General features: G+C 43.4%; 1 protein-coding gene across 2 annotated transcripts; it reads left to right on the forward strand.

The window, feature by feature from the left end:
- Nucleotides 1-1,602: 1,602 nt before the first annotated feature.
- Nucleotides 1,603-22,031, forward strand: RACGAP1 (Rac GTPase activating protein 1). 2 transcript variants are annotated; one of them, XM_069972161.1, is made up of 17 exons: nt 1,603-1,812; nt 6,368-6,456; nt 10,164-10,366; nt 10,455-10,594; nt 12,364-12,433; nt 13,029-13,082; nt 13,161-13,238; nt 15,968-16,082; nt 16,189-16,316; nt 16,398-16,562; nt 16,896-16,991; nt 17,589-17,787; nt 17,921-18,026; nt 18,106-18,238; nt 18,452-18,581; nt 20,633-20,741; nt 21,420-22,031. In XM_069972161.1, exons 2-17 carry the CDS (start codon nt 6,372-6,374, stop codon nt 21,493-21,495), a joined length of 1,887 nt encoding a protein of 628 aa, XP_069828262.1. In that variant the 5' UTR covers nt 1,603-1,812; nt 6,368-6,371; the 3' UTR covers nt 21,496-22,031. The 2 variants fall into 2 exon arrangements, with proteins under 2 accessions (XP_069828262.1, XP_069828261.1); XM_069972160.1 differs by lacking the exon at nt 1,603-1,812 and adding an exon at nt 1,822-1,917.
- The last annotated feature ends 1,604 nt before the right edge of the window (nt 22,032-23,635 follow it).

Raw genomic sequence — 23,635 nt, forward strand, 5'->3', positions numbered from 1 at the left:
TGACAGGGGTGCCGCGGGTGAGGGGTCACAGTCAGGGGGTGAGCTTTGGGGCTGCGGGGGAGCACACAGTAGCGGTAGCTACTGTTAGAGGGAGACAGTGACAGCTGCACTGATCACAGTCTCTCTCTCTAACAGCAGCCACCACCATCCTCCTTCACTAGTTTGGCTGGGTTAGAAGCACTAACCCGGCCCATTGAAGAGACTGAGGACACGTGATGCCGTCTCAGAGGGTGCGGGCCAGGAGCAAGGAGTGGTGACGGAGTGGATTGAGAGCTGATGATTCTATGCGTTTGGTGGAGGTGAATGCAACTAGATAACAGCGAAACTGTGCAGAATCCATAACTTTATATTGGAAAGATGGAAAGCTAGGGGTAGGCAACGTACTAATGGAAAAATAATTTGGGGGGGGGGGGGGGGGAATACCCCTTTAAGTGCAAGGTGTGTCGGCATCTCTAAGGGGTTATCCAGGATTACATAATCATAGCCGCTTTCCTCTAAAAGGGCGGGTTCACACTACGGAATTCTCGAGGTTAAACTCCACAGTATTCTATCGGCTGTCCGCTCGCCTTTCCGCCGGCTCCATAGACACCATTCTATAGGCCAGCGTATTCCGCTATCCGCCGAAATAAGTGACATGTCACTTCTTTCGGCGGATAGCGGAATACGCGGGCCCATAGAATTGTGTCTATGGAGCCGGCGGAAAGGCGCACGGCCAGCCGACGGAATTCCGCGAGAATTCCACAGTATGAACCCACCCAAACAGTGAAAGGAAACCTGTCACCCCCCATGCTGGGACAGAGCCCGGCCGACCCCCCAGCTAGAGAACCTTATACCTACCCCGATGCACGAAGTCCGGCTCCTGGAGCAGCTCCAGTCACCGAGATATCACCGTTGGGAGCCCGACGCACATGCATCACAGATGAGTCTGATGCCCATAGAGAATGAATGGAGCCGTCATTCACTATGAGCGTCGGACTCATCTCGGATGTGCGTGCGCCGGGCTCTGTCTTGGCATGGGGGGTGGCAGGTTCCCTTGAAGCTACTGCCCTCAGGTTGTGTGTGGTATCACAGCTCACCATTCACTTCAATGGGCTGAGCTGCAATACCACAAACAAACTGAGGACAAGAGTGGCGCTGTTTCAAAAAGAAAACAGCTATTCATCTAATCCTGGATGATCCAAGGTCTCCTCCATTATTGTTGGTTAACATGGCTCCCCTCCCCTGCACACCTGCTATGGTTCTGGACAAGCACTCATCCCGGACTCCTCAGTCTATGTAGCCATGCACCATCCGCCCTGTATAATGGGCAGCAGCACCTTAGCCGCTACCTGCCGAACCAGCAGCGTTTGAAGGTTCTCCTGTGCCCCAACCTGTGACTCAGGAGGGCATGATGGGAGTTGTAGTTTTGCAGCAGGTTGGAGCACACTCCTCTATGCTACAGGCGCCATAGTCACACGGTCCGCCCCTTCCACCCAAAGTAAACGGACTCCACATAGCATCTGCATAACGTAATGCGGTTTACAATAACTTCCGCAGGTATCACTCCGCCTCCTCCTGGTATCACTCCGCCTCCCTCCCGTCAGCCTTACAGCGGCGTTCGCCCCGCCTCCATAAGACGTCACCGCATTCTCATAGTAACGAGGGCGGAGCTAGCGAATTCAAACTTGAGCGGGAGCGGTTGTGAGGACTGAGGAGAGCGCCGGTTACGAGTGCGGTGACCGGGAACGACGAGGGGGCCCCCAGTCCAGGCTCGAGGCGACGTATCTATTGCACATGCGCCGACATTGAATATAACCGTTAAACTGTGAGCCGGTAAGTCGCGTCTCGTGAGTGGTTAGAGATGGTGAAACGACCGGGGGCTGAGGGGGGTTGTGCAGGCCGCAGGGCCGCCGCCGCCTCGTATCACACAGCATGGAGGTGAATGTCCGGCCACACCGGCACCTGCTGCGTCTGTTCCATTGTGCGCAGTGTGAACAGAGCTCTAAGTCTGACGCAGTGTTCAGTATAGGGGCTCGTGCACACACGTTCTGGGAGAGTATTTTGGGGTGTTTATCTTGTAAATTTTAGGTCTGAAAAGGTCCCTTTTATTTACCCCTCTTGGATTCAGTGGATGGGGAAGCACCTGGCACAGCCCACCTGTAGTCTTCCTTCGTGCAGGTGTGGGGGTGACAGTGCGGCCCTGCTTTGGCCTGGTCTGGTGCATAAAACCTGCGAGCAGAGACCAGAATTGCCTTGGGTCCATTCACACCTACAGGATCTGCGGCAGGTGTGATTACCTGTAGGATACCAGGTCCTGTGTGTGTGAATGGAGTCTGAAAAACTAAATCTGCTTAAAATGGGGAGGGGGGAGGGGGGGGATTACATATGCAGCTCATCTTGCTTGTAAAACAAATGTATGTGTTACCCAAAATACTGTGTGAACATCGCCTGATGGTACAAGAGATCCACCAGGGAGATCATCGCATCTGATGGGAACCTGTATTCCCACATCAGAGTGTATGCTGCGGGGTGGATGAGACGTAAGAAGTAAGCAGGGTTATGTGTGTCACAGGGCTGCATGGCAGCTCACAGGTCAATGTGCTCTTATTGTGACCAGAAACCTGGATGGATTTTAGGATGCTGCAAGTTCGGAGTCACCAGGTGACTTGTGTGCACTGCAGGCAGCGTGGGGTCACGGTTCAGAATTGCCGCGTAGCCTAATGCTGCGTTTACACGGAGCGATAATTCACCCAATCGATCGTCTAACGATGTTAAAGCAGCAATTTTATTTTTATAATCAGCATTTAGACGAATAAATCGTTAGAAAAATCGTTATTGCGATTGTTTTTTTTTTTTTTGCCTATCTTGCACATAGGGTGAATCTTTGAAAGACTGTTAACACGAAGCGATTGCTGTTTACACAAGCCAATTATCGTTCAAATGTGATCGTTATCGTAAAAATTTTAACAATAATCGTTCTGTGTAAACGCACCATAAGGCGGTGAGCTTATGGTTTACAGGATTATTACACTCTGTCATCCTTGCGGGATGGTTCTTAGTCACTTGGCATTGATGGCGTGCCTGAGAACTGCTAGAACATGTCTGTATGCCACAGTGCAGTGTGATTCATCTAGTGCCAAACTCCTGCTGCCTGTATCCCAGTAGGGCCAGGCCCTGTGCTCAGCTTGGTCCCCATTAAAGGGGTTGTCCGGCGATAAAAAATTATTCACAGAATAACACACATTACAAAGTTATACAACTTTGTAATGTATGTTATGTCTGTGAATGGCCCCCTTCCCCGTGTCCCACCACCCCCACCCGTGTACCCGGAAGTGTGGTGCGCTATACATTACCTGTCACGTGCCGACCACGGTCTCCGATCCTCAGCAGTGACGTCTTCTTCGGGAGGCCGGCGGATCTTCCCGAGTGCCGGGCGCCCTCTGCAGCGTCATCCGAAGCTCAGCCGCGATTGGCTGAGCATAACTGTGCTCAGCCAATCGTGGCTGATGATGCGGCCACGTCATCAGCTGCTCAGCCGCGATTGGCTGAGCACAGTTATGCTCAGCCAATCGCGGCTGAGCTTCGGATGATGCTGCAGAGGGTGGCCGGCACTCGGGAAGATCCGCCGGCCTCCCGAAGAAGACGTCACTGCTGAGGATCGGAGACCGTGGACGACACGAGATGCGGTGAGTATAATGCACCACACTTCCGGGTCTAGCGTGGGTGGGGGGAAACACGGGGAAGGGGGCCATTCACAGACATAACATACATTACAAAGTTGTATAACTTTGTAATGTGTGTTATTCTGTGAATAATTTTTTATCGCCGGACAACCCCTTTAATATGTATACAAACTGGTTCCGTTAAAGGCAACCTGTCACCATGGACACGGGCACAGAGCCCGCCCGGGTACTTACCTTTTCCGGTGAGTCCCGCTCCTGGTGCCGGTCCCGGGACGCAGATATCCGCGTCCGAAGCGGTGCGTGCACTGCAGAGATGAGTCTGATGACCATAGAGAATGACGGCTCCATTCATTCTCTCTGGGCATCGGACTCATCTCAGGTAATTGGCATACAGAGCGTGCACGGTTTCAGGTGCTGATATCTTCGTGCTTGAACCAGCTCCAGAAGTGGGACTCACCAGAAAGGGTAAGTATCTAGGGGCTGCACCAGGGGGTCAGGCGGGCTCTGTGCCCGTGGTGACAGGTTCCCTTTAAAATGAACCATCCCGCAAAAAACACCCTGATAGGACCCTATTGCACAAATAGATTGTGTGAAAAATAATTATCATTCCAATTTTAAGCCATAATTTTTCTGTGTATGCAGGAAATGATTGTGTTTGTGTGGTTTTGATACATTCATTAATTGTTGGCAAGTGTTTCGGTTTATGTACACATTGTTCGTTCATTATTATGGTTGTTTGTATGCAAGAGTATTCAAATGACTGACTATTATCATTTCGTCTATTATAGTGAATGGTTTCAGGTCGTTCACAAAAACGCTCTTTTGCAATTGTTAATCACAGAAAGGGAAAAGTCGCTTTTTCTAATAGGATTTTAAAGGCCCTATTACACGAAACAATTATCTGACGTATTCAGCCGATAATCGTCTTGTGTAATGGTGCGTTAACACGTAACGATTATCGCACAAATTTGCGCGATAACGTTCGAACGATAATCGTACGTGTAAACGCAGTGAACGATCATACGACGAACGATACATCGCGCATTTTGATCTTTCAACATGTTATCAAATCGTTTGCAAATCGTTCCGTGTGAACAGTCGTTCGCCGATTTAACAAATGTGTGAGATAGGCTTAAGCATTCGCAAAACGATCGCACAACGAATTTTCCGTACGATATATCGTACCGTCTAAACGCTGCTCGTTATGGAAAAAAACATTACTCCGACATCGTTAATCGTACGATCGGGCCAATTATCGTTATGTGTAAACGCAGCATAATAGAAGACAATATTCAGTCGACATGAACAATGTTGGCTGATCGTTTGTCTTTCAACATGTTGAAAGACAAACAAGTAACATAGCAGTGATATGCTGCCATTGTTCCATGGAACAGAAGCCGTGCCAGCAGACCGCTTCTATCTGCTTTGGGCTGCCCGGACTATCCAGTGATTCCCCAGGTAGCTCCCCGCGGCCCCCTCTACGCTCACCCACTCGCTGCCAACACGTGTAATAGCGACAGCAGCAAGTGGGGGATGAGGAGCAAGCGAGTGTTGACAGCACTTGTTTGCTCCTCTCCATCGCCACATGTAATAGGGGCTTTAGAGAAGAATAAAGATATAGTTCTGTTTGCCTAGGCCATGTTAGTTGAGAACAATTGAGCTTTCTCATACCAGTCTTCTGTCTACTATGAGATTATTGTAAAGGTAACCTCTTCTGTTTGCTGCAGGCTGTAAACTTAAATTAGCCTGCTCGAACACTTAAGAGGTTACATTCTAAAGGTCCCCATACTCCTTAGACTTTGACAAGCCGAACTCACCATTGGTGGCAAATTCGATCCTCAATCTAATGTATGGGGCCATCCTGAACATATGCCGGTGGTGGTAGGGGTCGGCCTTGATAGAAAATCACATCCAACCCACTCCCCATAGAGAATACTGGAACCGTCCTTGACAAGTGGCCTGCAATCTCCTGCCATGATGGGGCAGAATTCGCTCAGCCACTTTCAAGTTGCAAATTCAGGCCAAATTTGCTAATGGATCTGCTCATCTATAACTGGTATACTGTACATTTTTACCCCCCAGACAACGAGTTCAAAAAAGAAAAGGCTCCTCCTTTACCAGAAAGGAATTGAGCAGGTGTGTTTTCATGGGAAAAAAGACCTACCCAAAAATAAGCCCCAGCCCTCCTTTCAGAGAAAAAAAAAGACTGTCTTATTTTCTGAGAAACTGTAGTCACAGAGTAGCGTGGAGTGAACTTGCAGAACTTTAATGCTCAGCATCACTACATGGATGGATGGATGCAGCTCAAGGGTTGCCTGGAAAATATAAATACAGCCTATGGCTGTATCCTTTTTCTCAAAGTCCTGCATCCAACTTCTCCAGCCACCAGGAGTCAAATGCAGTGCCCGAACGTTTGGCAAATTCACTCAACACTAGTAGAGTGCAATGCAGTACTGTTCTATGCTGTAGAGGGGCGCTACTAGACCAATTGGTGCATAGTTTCGTAATAGGGGGTTTTATCAATGAAATGCAGCTCTCGTTGCATGGTTTTTCTAGCCAGTCAAATGTGACATGGGTCCGGACTGTCTGTAGCATTGTAAGTTGAGTATGATACAACTATTATTTCTGAACCATTGAATGTTGAAAATATTGTAACCGTCCAGTGCTGATATCATTTTATTTATTTATTTTTTCTTCTTCTCCAGGGAAATGGCGACCACAGTGTTGAACGTGCGCAATGTTTTCGATCAGTTAATCCGCCAGGTGGAAGGACTAAATGAGGGGATAGAACCACGTAAGTGTTGGAGGAAGTTGTAGTGCCGGTGCTATAAAAGATGTGCCTCTTATACAGTAAATGTGAACCTTTCTGACAGTTGTCAAAGAATCTCTTCTTGGAAGTGCTCATTGAGATCTCTAAGTATGCTCTGGGGCCATGTTCAAGCAAATTGGTGTTTTACTTTTAAATCAATATATATATATACGTTTACAGTGGGGCTGGCATGCATCAGACATCTTCAATATCAACCTAAATTTAATTGGAAAGGCCGTTACCGTTTAGTCAGAATTTCCTCTTTGCAGCATAATTGATTGCTGTAAAAGCAAAGAGCCTCTTCTTCAGAGTCCTTACTTTGTTAGAAAAATATTTTTAATATGTATTTGGCAGATAACATAATCAAGTCGTAAGTACCAAGTCCTACTTCTCCATTTTAATTTGCATGACTGCCACAAGTAATTCTTGTTTCAATGGAATCAGTCCCGGCATACAGAGTTTACACTGCTGGAATAAGGAAAGCTTTAGATCTGTTTAATGCAAATCTTGGAGAGCTAAAGAATTTTTTTTTAAGTACACTCTCCTTTTTGTTCAGGTGAGAAAGGAGTCTGTACACACCCTTATCCCATCAACAAAATTGCTAGGACACAGGTCTCTATTCTTCCTCCAATGAGTTCCGGCATTTGAATGGAACTATTTATTATTTTGCTGCTTTTTTTCTAACTTTGGCCATTTACTGATTCTGCCAGGAACAGAAAAGTGTTATACTTGCCTGTCCCACTCTGCCGTAAATACCGGTTCCCCGGCCATCCACTGTTGTCGTCTTCTAAACCAATGACGTGCCGCAAGGACACAAAATATTTACGCCCTGATGCCATTAAGGACGTTCAGAGCGGGGCCGCGCGGCTACCCCCGCTCTGAACCGCGGCGGTCCCGGGTGCCGCTTATAGCCCGGGACCGCCGGTATTAGCGGGCACGGTCTGATCGCCGTGCCCGCTAATACAGTAATCAGATGCAGCTGTCAAACATGACAGCTGCATCCGATTACCGGACGCAGCACTTCCCTGGTGTCTAGTGGAGGAGATCGCTCCTCCGGGATGTTATCCCGGAGGAGCGATCTCCGTTTCTGAAGCCGGCCGGGGACCGCTCCAAGATGGCGCCGTCCCCGGCTCGGCACTCTTTTACTTCCGGCTGCTGCAGCCGGAAGTAAACGAGTGCCTATCTCATGGATCTCTGCAGCATATCTATGCTGCAGAGATCTCTATGAGAGATCAAAGCACTTATACTAGAAGTCCCCTAGGGGGGCTTCTAGTATAAGTGTAAAAGTTAAAAAAAAAAATGTTAATAGTAAAAAGCCCCCTCCCCTAATAAAAGTCTGAATCGCCCCCCTTTTCCCAGGTTATAAATAAAAGTAAATAAATAAATAAACAAACATATTTGCTATCGCCGCGTGCGTAATCGCCCAAACTATTAATTAATCACATTCCTGATCTCGCACGGTAAACGGCGTCAGCGCAAAAAAATCCCAAAGTGCAAAATTGCGCATTTTTGGTCGCATCAAATCCAGAAAAATTGTAATAAAAAGCGAGCAAAAAATGACACCTCACACAAAGCCCCATAGACCAAAGGATAAAAGCGCTATAAGCCTGGGAATAGAGAGATTTTAAGTGACGTATATTTGTTGACAATGGTTTGAATTTTTTACAGGCCATCAGATACAATATAAGTTATACATGTTATATATCGTTTTAATCGTAACGACTTGAGGAACATGCATAACAAGTCAGTTTTACCCCAGGGCGAATAGCGTAAAAACACATTTCCCCCAAATAAACAAAATGCGTTTTGTTTTTTTTTCAATTTCACCATACATTTATTTTTTTACTGGATTCACAGTGTACTTTATGCAAAAATTCAGCCTGTCATTGCAAAGTACAATTAGTGACGCAAAAAATAAGGGCTCATGTGGGTTTCTAGGTGGAAAAATGCAAGTGCTATGGCCTTTAAAGCACAAGGAGGAAAAAACGAAAATGCAAAAATCGAAATTGGCTCTGTCCTTAAGGGGTTAAATTGTCATTTGGATTGCATAACCCCTTAGGTCAAAGCATGTATACACTTGTGCAGTGACCCAAACATAGTCAGTAGCTAACTGTTTGACCCACTGGCATCAATGGGGCCCACCCCTTTCTGTGCACATATATTTTAGCACCAGTTTTCTTAGTTTGCTTGGATTACGAGAATAATTCGTTCCAGGACCGTGCTTGTAATCTAAATACATTCTTTAACCAAAGCAAATTTTCCCAGAAGAAATCACTGATATGCAGACAATTGGTTCTTCACCGCAAAAATAATTTTATTCTGAATAACATGTAAAACAAATGAAACATTCAGAAACGGCAGAATATGTGATATTATAAGTTACTGTACAGTAATGTAGAGGATGGGAAACACAATGGCTGACTGCAGGGAGCATGAAGGAATGAGCGGGGCAGATGCATGAAGCGCACTCTGTCGGGGGAGAGAGAGGTTACAGCTATGAAGAGATTACCTCCACAGTCCTGTCCCCTGATGCAAGCCCCAGCCTGAAGTGGAATTGCAATTGGAAGGTGGAAGGAAGGTGGAATTGGAAGGTGAGGGAGACCTCCTGGGTCAAAGTATAGTGCTGTAGACCCCACTATGTAGACCATGCCCCTCCTCCACTCCTGCTCCCACCCAGTATAGGGAGCTCTTAAACCAAAGCAATGCTCTTAACCCCTTAACGACGCATGACGGGTATACCCGTCATGCGGCCGTTAAGGGGGATCAGAGAGGGCTCCCGGCTGACAGTTGCATTTGGATAGTATATGTGCCCCCTGTCCATGGTGTCTAGTGGGGGGATCTCCAGTACCGCCAGTACAAGCCATCAATTAATATAAAAGTTATACATATGAGGAACATATATAACATGTCACTTTTCCCAAAGTAAAAGAATTGCGTTTTTTTTTTTTTCCAATTTCAACGCGCATATAATTTTTTTTTCTGGTTTCGCAGCATATTTTATGCAAAAATTCAGCCGGTCATTGCAAAGTACAATTAGTGACGCAAAACATAAGGGCTTATGTGGGTCCGTAGGTGTAAAAATGCAACCGCTATGTCTTTTTATAGACAAGGAGGAAAAACGAAAATTAGCCCGGTCCTTAAGGGGTTAAACAAAGTCACAATTTTGAAAAACTGTGAGCTCTTAAACCAAGTAACTTACTGCTTATACTGATAAGTAGTAGTGAGGGACTCTGGCATGTACTAGTACTGTTGCACGCTTCACCTGGCTATAATCAACGATCATAGAGGGTCATGGTACTGAGACCCTAAAAAAAGTTAAAGGGGTTGGCCACCTTCTACCATTTTTATTGAAATTAACAGTAGTAGTAATTTTAAGGCACCCGGACAGGCCTGTAGTAGATAACTGTAAGCGTCTTACTGTTATCACTGCTGTTAAAATCAATAAAGATGAAAAAAAGGGGGCCAGTCACTTTAATTAAAGTGACATTAATACTTTAAATACTAATGACATCCAAACGCATTTTTTTCTATTTGCAAGAGGTAAAAAAGCAGCATTTTCTGCATTTTAAAATACTTACCTACTTTACCCATGTGAATAGCTCTATAGATTAACAGTAAACAAATGCCACTGATGTAAGATGCACTTGAGTGAAAGTTGCAGAATGTTGACAAGTCTGAATTCTATGTCTTAGAATTTATTCAGCTGGCTAAAAATTTTGAAGATTTTAGAAGAAAATGGCAAAAAACTGAGCAAGAGCTTGTAAAAAGCCGAGAGCTGCTGATGAAGACAGAGACTGAGCGCAGCGCCCTTGAAGTAAAGCTTAAACATGCTCGCAATCAGGTGGATGTAGAGATCAAGAGGCGGCAAAGAGCTGAAGCTGAATGTGAGAAACTGGTGAGCATTCTATAAAGTTTCCTATATGTTATTCCCATAATGTTACATGGACTTCCATTTCCATTGATCTTTTAATTCTTTGCATTAGGAGCGTCAGATTCAGTTGATCAGAGAGTTACTGATGTGTGATCCATCAGGAAGCATTCAGCTCAGTGAGCAGCAGAGAAGTGCATTAGCTTTTCTCAACAACAGAACACAAATGTCTACAGATGGCAATGGGACTAGAAGGTAGGACAATCATTTATATGTAACGGCCCATTTTGTCTAAAATACATTTAGAGATGAGCGAACCGGGTTCGGGTTTGAGTCCATCCGAACCCGAACGTTCGGCATTTGATTTGCTGGGGCTGCTGAACTTGGATAAAGCTCTAAGGTTGTATGGAAAACATGGATACAGCCAATGACTATATCCATGTTTTCCACATAGCCTTAGGGCTTTATCCAAGTTCAGCAGCCACCGCTAATCAAATGCCGAAAGTTCGGGTTCGGATGAACTCGAGCATGCTCCACGTTCGCTCATCTCTAAAACTCGTTTTTCTTTCCCTATGTACATTTGTATACAGAGTTGTACTTTTTCTTTTACCATATGTCAAAGCTAGTGTACAATGTCTTGTGCTTTGCACCACATTTGTTTCTAGAGAATTCTGCATTGGCATGGCTTATTGGACGGCTCATGACCTATTACACTTTTAGTGTAACGTAAGCCAAATAAGTTGAAATAGTTTAAGTGTAACATTTTTTGCAGAAATCAATAGTACAAGCAATATTAAACTCTGCATTAGGTTTTAGGGCCGTTCACAGTACGGATTCCGCCAGGAACCTCCGTCCGCAGACTCTGCGCCAAATCCCTCCTGCTATGTCTTTGAATGGGAGGGACTTGTCAATTCTTTGAGCGGAGGCAAGCGAGCCCTCCCATTCAAAGACATAGCAGGAGGGATTCGGCGCAGAGTCCGCGGACGGAGGTTCCCGGCAGGATCTTCACACTGAAACCGTAGTGTGAATGGGCCATTATTAGGCAAAAAAAAGACCCCTTCTGTACTCAAAGCTATTTTCCAGCCTCTTATCTGTGTATTATCAGGCAATGCAGTCTTCATTACAGAGAAGCAAAGTGAAGACTGGTTTGCTGAGTGCCAATATAACCTGGGGAGGGGTCGAGGGGGGATAAGTGAGCAGGGAGAACAGAACAGCTGTACAGTTTGAAAACTGTCTGGGCACATAACGCTGGATTTACAGGTCAGAAAGGTCACTGCTTATATAGGATCTTGGTGAGAGATTACAGCATGTAGTGTTTTGTAGGGCTGCCTTTTCTCCTCTGTGCTCACTCACCCCCTTGACCCCTCTCCATAGAGCATAAGGAACACAGAAATCCTGCTTCTTCTGAAGTGAGCGGAGGGGTAGGAAAACAGTTTTTGCTTAATACCTATTACAAGCGATTTTAGAAAACTCTGTACTATTGATAATTATTCATTTCTGAAAAAATGACAAGGCTATATCCGTCCCAGGACCGGCTCCAGGAGCGGGACTTGGAGAAAAGGGGCAAGTATCCGGGGCTCTAGCGGGGGGGTTAGGTGGGCTTCACCCCGGCATGGGGGGGGGGGGGTCACAGGTTCCCTTTAAGACTGGAGAGCCTAAAGGTGTACCAGACTTATCAAACAGCGTGAGCCATTGTGATCTGGTACATTTTTAGACCATGTAGTTTACACTGTATAAAAATTAGATCATATTTGTAGATTTATCTTACTGCTTTTAGATTCTGCACTGTAGCTACATGAACATGTAGCTTGCAGTAAAAACACTTTTGCCGAATATGTTTAGCAGGATCTGAAATGTATGGTGGCTCAGTAAAATCCGAGTACACTGCAGGAACAATAGTGCAGATGGCTGTTTAGTAGTAAAGGAGGTTCCTCGTTTTTATTTTTTAATCTTTTTGCTGTTTATATTAAATGTACCTGACTTCGTATCTCTATTTTTATTTCGGTTTTTTTTTCCACCTCTAGGTTATCTACAATAGATGAATCTGGATCCATCCTCTCAGACATCAGCTTTGACAAAACTGAGGACTCACTGGTAATGAGGAGATTAAATAGGAACCTCCATGTCTTGCTTTGGTTTTAGAAATTATAATCTAAATGCTTAGTGTTTTACCTGACCCTGCTTGGGCTTCCAGCTGACTAAGCAGGGATAGGGGGGGACAAGGGGCATTCCAGTCTGCTGCAATTCAGAAGCCTGGGGAAACCCCTTTAACATGTACCTGTCACAAGGGCCACTGCTGGATCAGCAGCCAATTCCATGCTGTGGGCAGAAGTTCGGGTCTCCATGGCTACAAACACGCATGAGACCGTAATGCTGGATCATAATGTAGATTGTGTGCATTATGGTCTCATGCATGTTTGTAGCCATGAAGATCTGAACTTCCGCCTGAAGCGTGGAATCCGGCTGCAGCCCTCATGATGGGTACACTTTATTACTTTGCATTGGAAAAGAAAAGCCTTTTTCTACATTCTAAAGCACAGACCAATAAAGGGAAGGTACTATGTGTCCTTGCTCTATTAGCTATCTAACAGTGTCAGTAGTTTGTAATGAGAATTTTCAGCTGACACTCACTGATAACACTGTGTGTTTGTGTGTATATATAGATAATTTTGTTTTAATTTTTCTACAGGATTGGGATTCTTCTTTTGTCAGAAATGTCAGACTGAAGAAAAGGGAAAAGCGAGTAAGTTGGCCAAAATTCTTCATTTGTACATGTACTTTATTCTGCTACTTTTGATAATTTGTTTGGTTATTTACCTAGCGCTCCTCGAGGCAGCAACCAGATGGTCCTCCTGTTCCATCAAAGAGGACTCGTTCATTTGGGTTGGCCGTGGATCCGGTAAGTCGCTGCTTTCCTTTTGAATCCTAGGGGATGACAGGCTGATCGTTGCGAGTTTGACTGCCTGAAAACCCATGGATCCCAAGAACAGTGACAATTGCTCTCCACTCCTGTTCTCCATTCTCTGTGGGGCTCCTAAATGCTTTCTATTCATGCATTGAATAGGAAATAACAAGCAGAGATGGGAATACACTTTTCAAAGTAAAAATATATGTAGTTAGGTTCTTAAAGGGATCCAATCACACTAAAATTGGCCATAAAGCTAAGGAAACGTGCTGGTACATCAGCCAGCACGCTTCCTAAACATCCCCCTGTACCCTCCATCCCATGTACATACAGCCCGCAAAATTAGTTTAATAGTCTCCCGCGCTCTATTTAAATTACCATGCAAGTAGTCACGTTGGGCGGGTGGCTGGTTAAGTAGTTACGGTGGGCGGGGGCTTCTTCAAGTAGTCACTGGGTCCTGTGCCGGCTCCGGCGCTGTAATCATGCCCCTCTGGGCGTGTTGTAAAGCGGCGCCTGGTGACGTCACTCGGGGTGGGGGAGGCATTGCACGTCGTCTTTACTATGCTGCGCATGCGCAGATCAGCTGGAGGAGACGGCCCCCCGAGTCACGTCACCAGGTGCCGCTTTACAACACTCCCAGAGGGGCGTGATTACAGTGACGGAGCCGGCCCAGAACCCAGTGACTTCTTGAAGAAGCCCCCGCCCACCGTGACTACTTGACCAGCCACCCGCCCGCCGTGACTACTTGCATGGTAATTTACATAGAACGCGGGAGACTATTAAACTAAGTTTGCGGGCTGTATGTACATGGGACGGAGGGTACAGGGGGATGTTTAGGAAGCGTGCTGGCTGATGTACCAGCACGTTTCCTTAGCTTTATAGCCAAATTTAGTGTGATTGGTTCCCTTTAAGTTCGAGTGAAAAAGAGCAGGCTTTTTTTTTTTTTTTTATATATCCTGCCTGTTCGGGAAAGATCCCTGCAGGGAGACATGGCTTACATTAGATGGTAGAACTGCAGAGTTTCATGAACGAGCCCTTTTTAAGCATCATTGCTTGGTGTCTGAATGTTGCATTGGTAGTTATATCACCCAGTGTGAGCTTTGTCTCCCTCATTTAGGGTCCCAATGATTGGCTGGGTGGCTATTTCCATTAAAGTACCACTGAGGTGGACTAGTTTCAGAATAATCATAGATCAGGGAAGAAGGCACTAAGGCAATGGGATAGTCTCCAGCCCTAGTTAGCAGATCTATTATTATTTGCCCCGTGGTTCAAATACTATGAAGCTAGGGAGTTTCCCTTTGACTACTCACTCTAATCTCCCTTTTAAAGGGAACCAATCACACTAAAATTGGGCATAAAGGTAAGGAAACGTGCTGGTCCCCTCCGTCCCATGAACATTCACCCCGCAAAGTTAGTTTAATCGTGTCCCGCGCTCTATGCAAATTACCATACAAGTAGTCACGGTGGGCGAGGTCTTCGTCAAGTAGTCACTGGGTCCTGGGCCGGCTCCTGCGCTGTAATCACGCCCCTCCGGGTGTGTTGAAGAGCTGTGCCTGGTGACGTCGTTACTAAGATGCGCATGCGCAGTACTGTGGGTGAAGCCGCTGCTGTACTACGCCGCGCAAGCGCTGTACAGCAGCGTCTACCCAGGCTGCACTGCGCATGCGCAGCTTAGTAAAGATGTCGGCGTGGCCGTCGTGCAATGCCGCCACCCCGAGTGACGTCGCCAGGCGCAGCTTTACAACACGCCCGGAGGGGCGAGATTACAGTGCAGGAGCCGGCCCAGGACCCAGTGACTACTTAACGAAGACCCCGCCCACCGTGACTACTTGTATGGTAATTTGCATAGAGCGCGGGACGCAATTAAACTAACTTTGCGGGGTGAATGTTCATGGGACGGGGGGGGGGGGACAGGGGGATGGTTAGGAAGCGTGCTGGCTGATGTACCAGCACATTTCCTTACCTTTATGCCCAATTTTAGTGTGATTGGTTCCCTTTAAAGTGAAAGATCTGCGTAAAGGAGACCTTATGGTATTTGCACAACTGGCAAATGCTTTAGGGTACAAACCCACACAGCGTATACGCAGCAGATACGCAACAAATACACAGCAGATTTGATGCTGTGTTCAGTTATTTAGATCTAATCTGCTGCGTATCGCAGCAGTAAATACGCTGTGTGTACGGTGTGTGGGTTTATACCCTTAAGGCTTTTTTTTTTTTTTTTTTTTTTATATATTAGGGTCCCACTTAGTAGATCAGTTCTCTATCAAATAATCTAAGATGTAAACATGTACTGCAAGGCTTGAGAAGACTGAGTTGAAGAGGAATGTATCATCTGTGCAAACTTTTGTTGGAGCAGGTGGCACTTTTATTGGCTGTGCAAAAAATATCATTAGGTGCAAATTTGGCTAAGGGTAGGCTAGGGTAATGAATTACTGCTGTGCAGAAAAACTCAGTATTATATATTAAAGAGAGTGCAAACCTGGTGATACATTTGCCCCTTGTGTATGTGGAAACTCGCCTTGTTTTGGATTAGGATATGTGGAAATCTGCCAAAAAACTAAATAGGAGAGGGTGGCTGATTTGGGATATGCAGAGAAGATAGATTGATTAGATAAATTATATGGTACAAGAAGAGTATATTAATGGAGGAAATGTTTTTTTTTTTTTCCATTTGTATAATGTGAATACATACTAATCTTTCGGCTTTGTTTGTCTTCTAGGCCAATGAGTCCATAGTGACAAAAACAACGGTAACTGTTCCAAATAACGGAGGTGTGATTGAAGCAGTTTCAACTATAGAAACTGTGCCATATTACACTCGTAGTCGTAGGACTGGTGAGTTTGTGTAGACTTTGCATCCTAAAATTTGCTTCACTACTTTTTATTGACTTGGGAATTATAACATTTACACAGCTGACTTTTTCTTTCTTTCTTCTTGCAGCCCAGCTTCAGCCTTGGAATAGTGATTCTAGTTTAATGAGCAGACAATTTGATGAGCGAAGTGAGATGGATATATGTAGGACTCCACAGAGCCATGGGATGCGACTTCATGAGTTTGTTTCAAAAACGGTAAGTTTGAGCCAAATGTCCTTTTTTATTTTATTTTTTTGTGTTGGTTTCTCTTTTGTTTAATTTTTTTTTCTTTTACAGGTGATTAAACCAGAGTCTTGTGTTCCATGTGGTAAAAGAATCAAATTTGGGAAACTTTCTTTGAAGTGTCGGGACTGCCGTGTTGTGGCTCACCCAGAATGCCGTGACCGTTGCCCTCTTCCATGTATCCCTACTTCCGGAAGCACTCCAGTTCGCATTGGAGAGGTAAAGTACATTCTTTTTAAGGATCCATATATATGTATGACAGTTTACTACCAGACCACAGGCATTACACTCTATGTGCTACTTTCCCTTCTATGCCCCCCGATATACATCTACATGATGGTTTACTAACATGCAAATGGCCATCTACTAGGTATACTTTATATTGTTGCTTTATTCCAGAAACTCATCTCCTCTCCTCCCTCCCCCAGACTGTATTGTGGTCATAACCCTTAAAAGGGGAATGCACACAACGTGTGTACATGTTGGAGACAATTGGTCTCTAAGCAGAAAGTCATAGAATGTCATTTTAATGCTTACCTCCTTCTTCTGTAGGGTATACTGGCTGATTTTGCTCCACCTACAGCTCCGATGATTCCCTCCTTAGTTGTTCACTGTGTCAGTGAAATTGAACAGAGAGGACTTCATGAGGTAAGGCAGGTTTTCTTAGAATGGGTGGAATGCGCATTTAAAACCGCTCACACCATCTTATGGGCAAATAATGCATCTTTCTTATTGTGTAATGATTACTCCCATCCAGGACTGTAATACCCCAACCTATTACTTATTACTGCAGCTTTTCCTCCTATGCTAATGTGCCTCAAGTAACCATTGGGCCTTGAAGCAAAGCGCAACTAGTCACATCACATGCAGCTGCGGTGAAGAGTAATATCTGGGTATTACAGTCCTGGCTAGAAGTAGCCAGTACACAGGAAGCTGTTTTTATTGCCCATAAGTTGGTGTAAACGGTTTTAAATGCTAATGCCACCTGATGGGTTCCCCTTTTAAAGATGTGGCGTGTTCTGCATCCTTTCCTGTTTACTCAAATGAAACCACAAGATGGCTATTAAACAGTTCTCTCAAACTGCCCTTAATAAACAAGAGGATTCCACATTAAAGTGCACAAAGTAAGAGGTCTGACCTTTTTATGAGTAAATTTGTTTCAGACCAATGATCTAGCACTGTATCATTGTGTAAATTAAACCAGAATCTGAAGGAAATCTTAATGCCATCATCTTTCTTTTTCAGACTGGTTTGTACAGAATCTCTGGCTGTGACCGCACTGTCAAAGAGCTGAAGGAAAAGTTTTTAAGAGGGAAAAGTGTTCCTTTGCTAAGCAAAGTAGATGACATTCATGCAGTCTGTGGATTTCTCAAGGACTTTTTGCGTAACCTGAAGGAACCACTTCTTACCTTTCGTCTTAATAAATCTTTCATGACAGCAGCTGGTAAGGATGTTTTTAATTGGATATTTGTATTATCTACTACTGACACCTTAAAATTCAAAAGCTTCAGTTTTTACTAGTGACCCGGTCAACTTTATCTATCTGATATTTACGAAGTCTACGTTTTATTCCCCAGAAATAACAGATGACGGTAACAGCATTGCTGCCATTTTTCAATTGGTCGATGAGCTTCCAGGACCCAACAGGGATACACTTGCTTTCTTAATGATCCACCTTCAAAGGTTGGTATCTTTCCTTCGCCATGTCTTTTCCTTTACTGCTTTGTATTTTCACTTGATAATTTTCTTCTATATTCTACAGAGTGGCTGAGAGTCCAGTCTGTAAGATGGATGTAACCAACCTATCTAAGGTGTTTGGCCCAACTTTGGTAGGCCATGCAGTTCCTGATCCTGATGCCATGACAATTCTACAAGACACGAAGAGGCAACCCAAGGTTTGTGTGTGTTTTTCACCTCACCCCCACTTTTTATTTACATATTGCTTAACTTAAAAGAATGTCCAGCTATTTATATATTGACAACATATTCTATAAAATAAAAATATTCAGTTACAACTGTTAGTGTCCCAAACTGTGTTCACTGAAAACCCCTATATGACCCCTGTGTATAAAGCAGATTAACAAATACATTTTCTCAATACCTATTAGGTTGTGGAACGATTATTGTCACTGCCAGCAGATTACTGGAATCAGTTCATGATGGTAGAAAATATTGACCCTTCTCATATAATTGAAAATGGAAATGTATTCAACACTCCACAGACTCCTGATGTCAAGGGTAAGTCCCTCTTCTAAATGTTCAGTTAAAGGTATGTTATAAATATGTTTTTGTGCTCCCCCCAGTAAGAAGGAAAAAATTCTCAGAGCAGGGAATATTCTTAAACTGTCCCTGTGGTAAGAAAAAAAAAACTTGTTATATCCTACAGACTTGTCAAAAAAAATTATCCATTACGTCTGGGTGCTAAGAGTTGCACCAAATGTTATATAGAGCTGGAAGAAGCACATGGCTAAGCGCTTTACGCACTGTGATCTCCATCTTGTTGCAAGTGACGGTGCCTAATTAAAAAAAAAAAAACCAAACCCTAACACCTGTTCTGTTAATCCCTTGTCCTTTTTGTTCCCGTGGTCTCCCACAATATGCCTCTACACCCATGTGTATGGCCCTGTGGTCTTGTGCCGTACTGTAGCAAGCATTACCACTAGCTGCAGTGCTGGCGGGTGTACAGGTACGTCATTGCTGCAGAAAACTAAATAAAGACAAATGAAGAGCACAGATAGGGGATTTAATGTGGCTATCTGTAGCTGGTAAAACATTGCTGTTTTATTTCATATTCTGTGCCATTGGTAATTTTTGGCATATTCCCTGCTGACAAACATTTAATACCTTCTCAAACAAATTTAAATATGTGGTGAACTCAGAACAAACAAGGTTCTATTAGTGTATGGTAGTTGTAAGAGAGGGACTTTATTTTAATGATGGAATGGAACAAAGTACCTATGATAATTCCAACATATGAAAGCACTGTAATAATTAGGCATCATTTATTAGTTTGCCATTTGTCGTGCAAAACCTAATTGCCTAGAGCAAACTAATAGCAGGTTTGAAGAATCTAACCTGCTGTTATGCTCCTATAGAGCAGGGGATGCTGAGGATAGGTACCCTCAGCACCTGTTTCTTGCAATCCTGTTATGTAAATAAGGTGGTTTGCACTACAGCAGATTCCCTCCGGGTACACTGCAGACCTGTGTGATAACCCGTATAGAGGGACTCCACTCAGAACCATGACACAGTTTGAGACTCCTGGGTAATAACTCAATATTGCCTCACCTTTGCGTTCCTGCATGATTTTAAATGGGGCTTTGAAGGACACATAAGACAATAGTTTGTACAGTTGCTTGGCATTGTTCCATCTATACTTCTCTAAATCCTATGTTAGATCAGATGGGAAAGCAGATGTGCTGTGACCCTACTAGTTCAGCAGCAGGCAGTCACAGACCTCCCCGCAGCAGCTCCCTCTTCTAGGAAAGCTGTACTTATTTAACACTGAGAACCTTTAGTGTTTCTCCAGCGGCAATTCTGCACCAAATACATAAGGATGTACAAATATGCACATTTTAAAAAATATATATCTCCATTATCTGACAGTATACTTTTACTGGAGAAGCCGGAATCTATCTTTGCGATGCTCCTATTCTTCATGACTACTCGTTCTGGATGACTCATCCCTGTAGGAACTTCTGCACTCAGCCAGTCACTGGCCATAGAGGTGTCCCGGTCTGGTTAGTGATTGGCTAAGCAGGGCATTAAAAAATTAAAGGGGTAGTGCGGCGTTTAACATTTATTCACTAAATAACACACATTACATAGTTTATACAACTTTGTAATGTGTGTTAAGTGAATGGCCCCCTACCCCGTGTTACCCCCGCAAGTGTGGTGCAGTATACTAACTCAATTGCTGCCCACCCCATCTTGGGTCGACGACATCATCTTCAGGAGGCCGGGCCGGCCCCCCTCTGCCACGTCCTCAGCTTCTCAGACACGATTAGCTAAGCATAGTTGTGCTCAGCCTGCTCAGAAGTTCCAAGTATCTGTTCATAAAAATAAAACATGGAAACAAGATCCTGACAGAAAAACGCATTGTCAATCCAGCTTTAATCTAATACTCCATAATTCATGGGCCCTTTACTGCACTGTTGAGACCTGATGTAGGTTGCATTTAGTACCCATCTTGGTTTACGGCAAACTAAATGTGTAAAACCTTCCAATGTATTGTTATCTGGTGTGTATGTACGTTATCTAATTTTTTTTATTTATTTTTTTTATTCCAGTTAGCATGTTGGGACCTCTGACAACCCCTGAGCAACAAATTACAAAAACTCCTTCCACAAGTTCCCTTTCCCAGAAAGTTCGATCCACCATTGGCAAAAGTACACCAAAGTAAGTATCCAACAGCTTGGGTGATTTAACCAGGTATATAAACCCCATACCATTCAATAATTTACTACCACATCATGGAGCACAGCTTGCTGCATTCTCGGCAAGTCCTGGCTGTGTCGTACACCTGACAATGGATAGGATCTGTAGCAGCTTGTATCCGTTAAAGGGATTATCCAGAAAAACATGGTTGCTTTCTTTCAGAAACTGCACCTCTCCTCCTGTCATCAGTTTGGGTGTGGGTTTCGTAGCTCAGTTCTATTAAAGTGAAAGGAACTGAAATGTAATACCACACACAACCTAAGGACAGAGGTGGTGCTATTTTGCAAGAAATTAGCTTTGTTTTTCTAATCCTGTATAACTCCTTTAACCAATAAGGTGCAGTTGCATTTTTCCCATTTCATCACAACTTTTTTTTTTTTTCTTTTGGTTTCTCATTACATTATTATACATGTAAAAAATTTATTGTAAAGTGCCATTGAAGAAAAGCCCTAATATGGTTGTTGATTATGGAAAGAAAGTTGGCAAAGGGGAAAAATTTGTAAAAATGTTAAAATATATATATATATATATATATATATATATATATATATATATATATATATATATATATATATAATATATTTTTTTTTTTTTTGTAAAGCATTGCTAGTAACACTGACTTTTTCTCCCCTCCTTTAGGTTTGGAAGTAAAAGTAAATCTGCTACCAGCATTGCACGACAGGGCAATTTCTTTGCCTCTCCGCTATTAAAATAAGCTGTCAGAATTTAACAGCTCAAATTGCACATATTTTAATTTTTTTTATACTATGCTTTTATAAGGGATTTCAATGGTGGTAATGCAAGATCCCTACAATACTGTAACAAGAAAAATAGTAATACTGCACAACTAACGTTTTATTTGTAAGTCAGCTTTTATTGCTACATATTGAATGCAGAGTTTTTTAAAAATAGAATATTCAGATTGACCTTTTTGTTTGATCGAACTTTTGTTGTAACCTGTATAGTATAAAATCAAGCATGTCTCCCTTTTGCTGGAGACAATAGAAGCAGTAGCTTTTATGTTGGGATATTGATGGTCATGCCCAGACTTTTTATGTATACATTTTTTATTTTGGCTACTATATCGTGTGTATCCTTTACTGTCTGAAATACATTTCCTTTAATAGCAAACTTATCTCACTAAAAGAATACGTTTTGCTGTCAGGCGCAGATTTTAAGCCTGTATGTGTATTTTATACAGTTTCATAATTCCTGTAAATACGGCACTGATAAATTATCTTTAACCCAAAATTTGACGCTTCTAATTTTTTTTCCCCTCATTCTTCAATGAATTTAATACACAAAACTTATGTTTCTAAGAAGCCGGGTCAGTAACAAACTGCGGGTGAAGTAGATAACCTTTCATGACATCTGTTGGTGTAAGAGGTTTTTGGAAGCAAAGCGTCAGTTTTTGGCGTTTTCTGAAAACGCGAAAAGGGCAAATGTAGGCATCGGAGCAACTTTTGAGGGCTTGGGTTGTGATGGCTAGTATCTGGGTCAGAGCATTTATAAAGTAGCAGATCTTGTGGGGGGCTTGTGATTCACTAAGGCCCCACCTCACAGTTTTCACCGGACTTGGTTAAAGATTATTTAATAAAAGTTTGACATGTCAGCAACCAAATCCCCAATCCCCGCAACCAAATCGGTTTTTAAAAGCCTGGAAAACCCCTTTAAAGAGTTTGACATGTCAAAAGGTTTGATCGGTCTGGGTCTTAGTGCTTAGACCATACCAATCAGTTGATAGAGCGGGGAGAAGATATGCTGCAGCCAGCCACACTCCGCTCTGAATTAAAAAAGGAGTCTGACTTATAATGTGCTTCTATGGAGCCCGACTCTGTATAACTACAGGTACACTTTAAGGTATAAATGGTGAATACCTATATGGATGACTAAAGATCAGTATACAGCAGCCCAGGAAATCCGATTGTACAGATCACCGTCGGTTAGCACTGCAGCTCTGTTAAGCTGTAAAAGTATTTTAATTATTTTTTTTTGGCTCCCTACACTATTTCATATTTCTTGGAAATATTCCCAATTTAATAAAATGAAATTTTATTAAAGAGTGCGTTAATATACTTGGCCTTTAATCGAAAAATTATTTATTCATTTTTAATGCACTTCCCTCTATAATATTTTATGAGAATGTTTTTACCCTTGAAGAGTCACCTCTGACTGGTATGTTCGTTCTATTTTCCAATGTATCCTACTTTTTATAAATTGTAGATTCACACTTCTGAGCAGTTTTATATTCAGAGCAGTTGTTTGGCTGCCTGATTGAAAGCAAAATCATGGAGATTTTCACTTTTTTTTTTTTGTCATATATCTATTTCATTTTTTTCTGGCACACTTCACACAAGGAATCTTCAAATCTTAAACATGTGAGCATACACGTCTAAGAAAAGACAGATATTTGTCCATTTCAACACAATCTAAATAAAGCATATGGTTGATCTAGTCTTATTTCAGATAAGGTGGGGACTGTATTCAGTGTCTCAGTATAGACTATCAGTACTGGGGTTTTATTAAGCACTAACACTGGTGTATCTAAAGATAACACACGCAGTATAGTTGTCTGAGGAGTCATTGGTAAGCGTTGCCTTCCGCACCTTCTTTCCAAAGTCAAACACCTCAGAGCATACCTTTGCTAAATCTGGACCGGACCATATGCCATGCAAAAGATTGGCCTTCTCCAGTATGCATGAGTGACTAGCTCTCATAGTGAGTTGGGGCATCTCTGTAGGACAAATCGAATGTTGCCATGTGCATCATACAGTGGTACATTTCCTCCACTGCTCATTCACAATCGCCCTTCTCACTCCATCCCTTTACGATTTGCCCAGGGAGCTCTGGGTCCT

This window comes from Dendropsophus ebraccatus, chromosome 5 (assembly GCF_027789765.1).
Source record: "Dendropsophus ebraccatus isolate aDenEbr1 chromosome 5, aDenEbr1.pat, whole genome shotgun sequence".
Classification (NCBI taxonomy): Eukaryota; Metazoa; Chordata; class Amphibia; order Anura; family Hylidae; genus Dendropsophus; species Dendropsophus ebraccatus.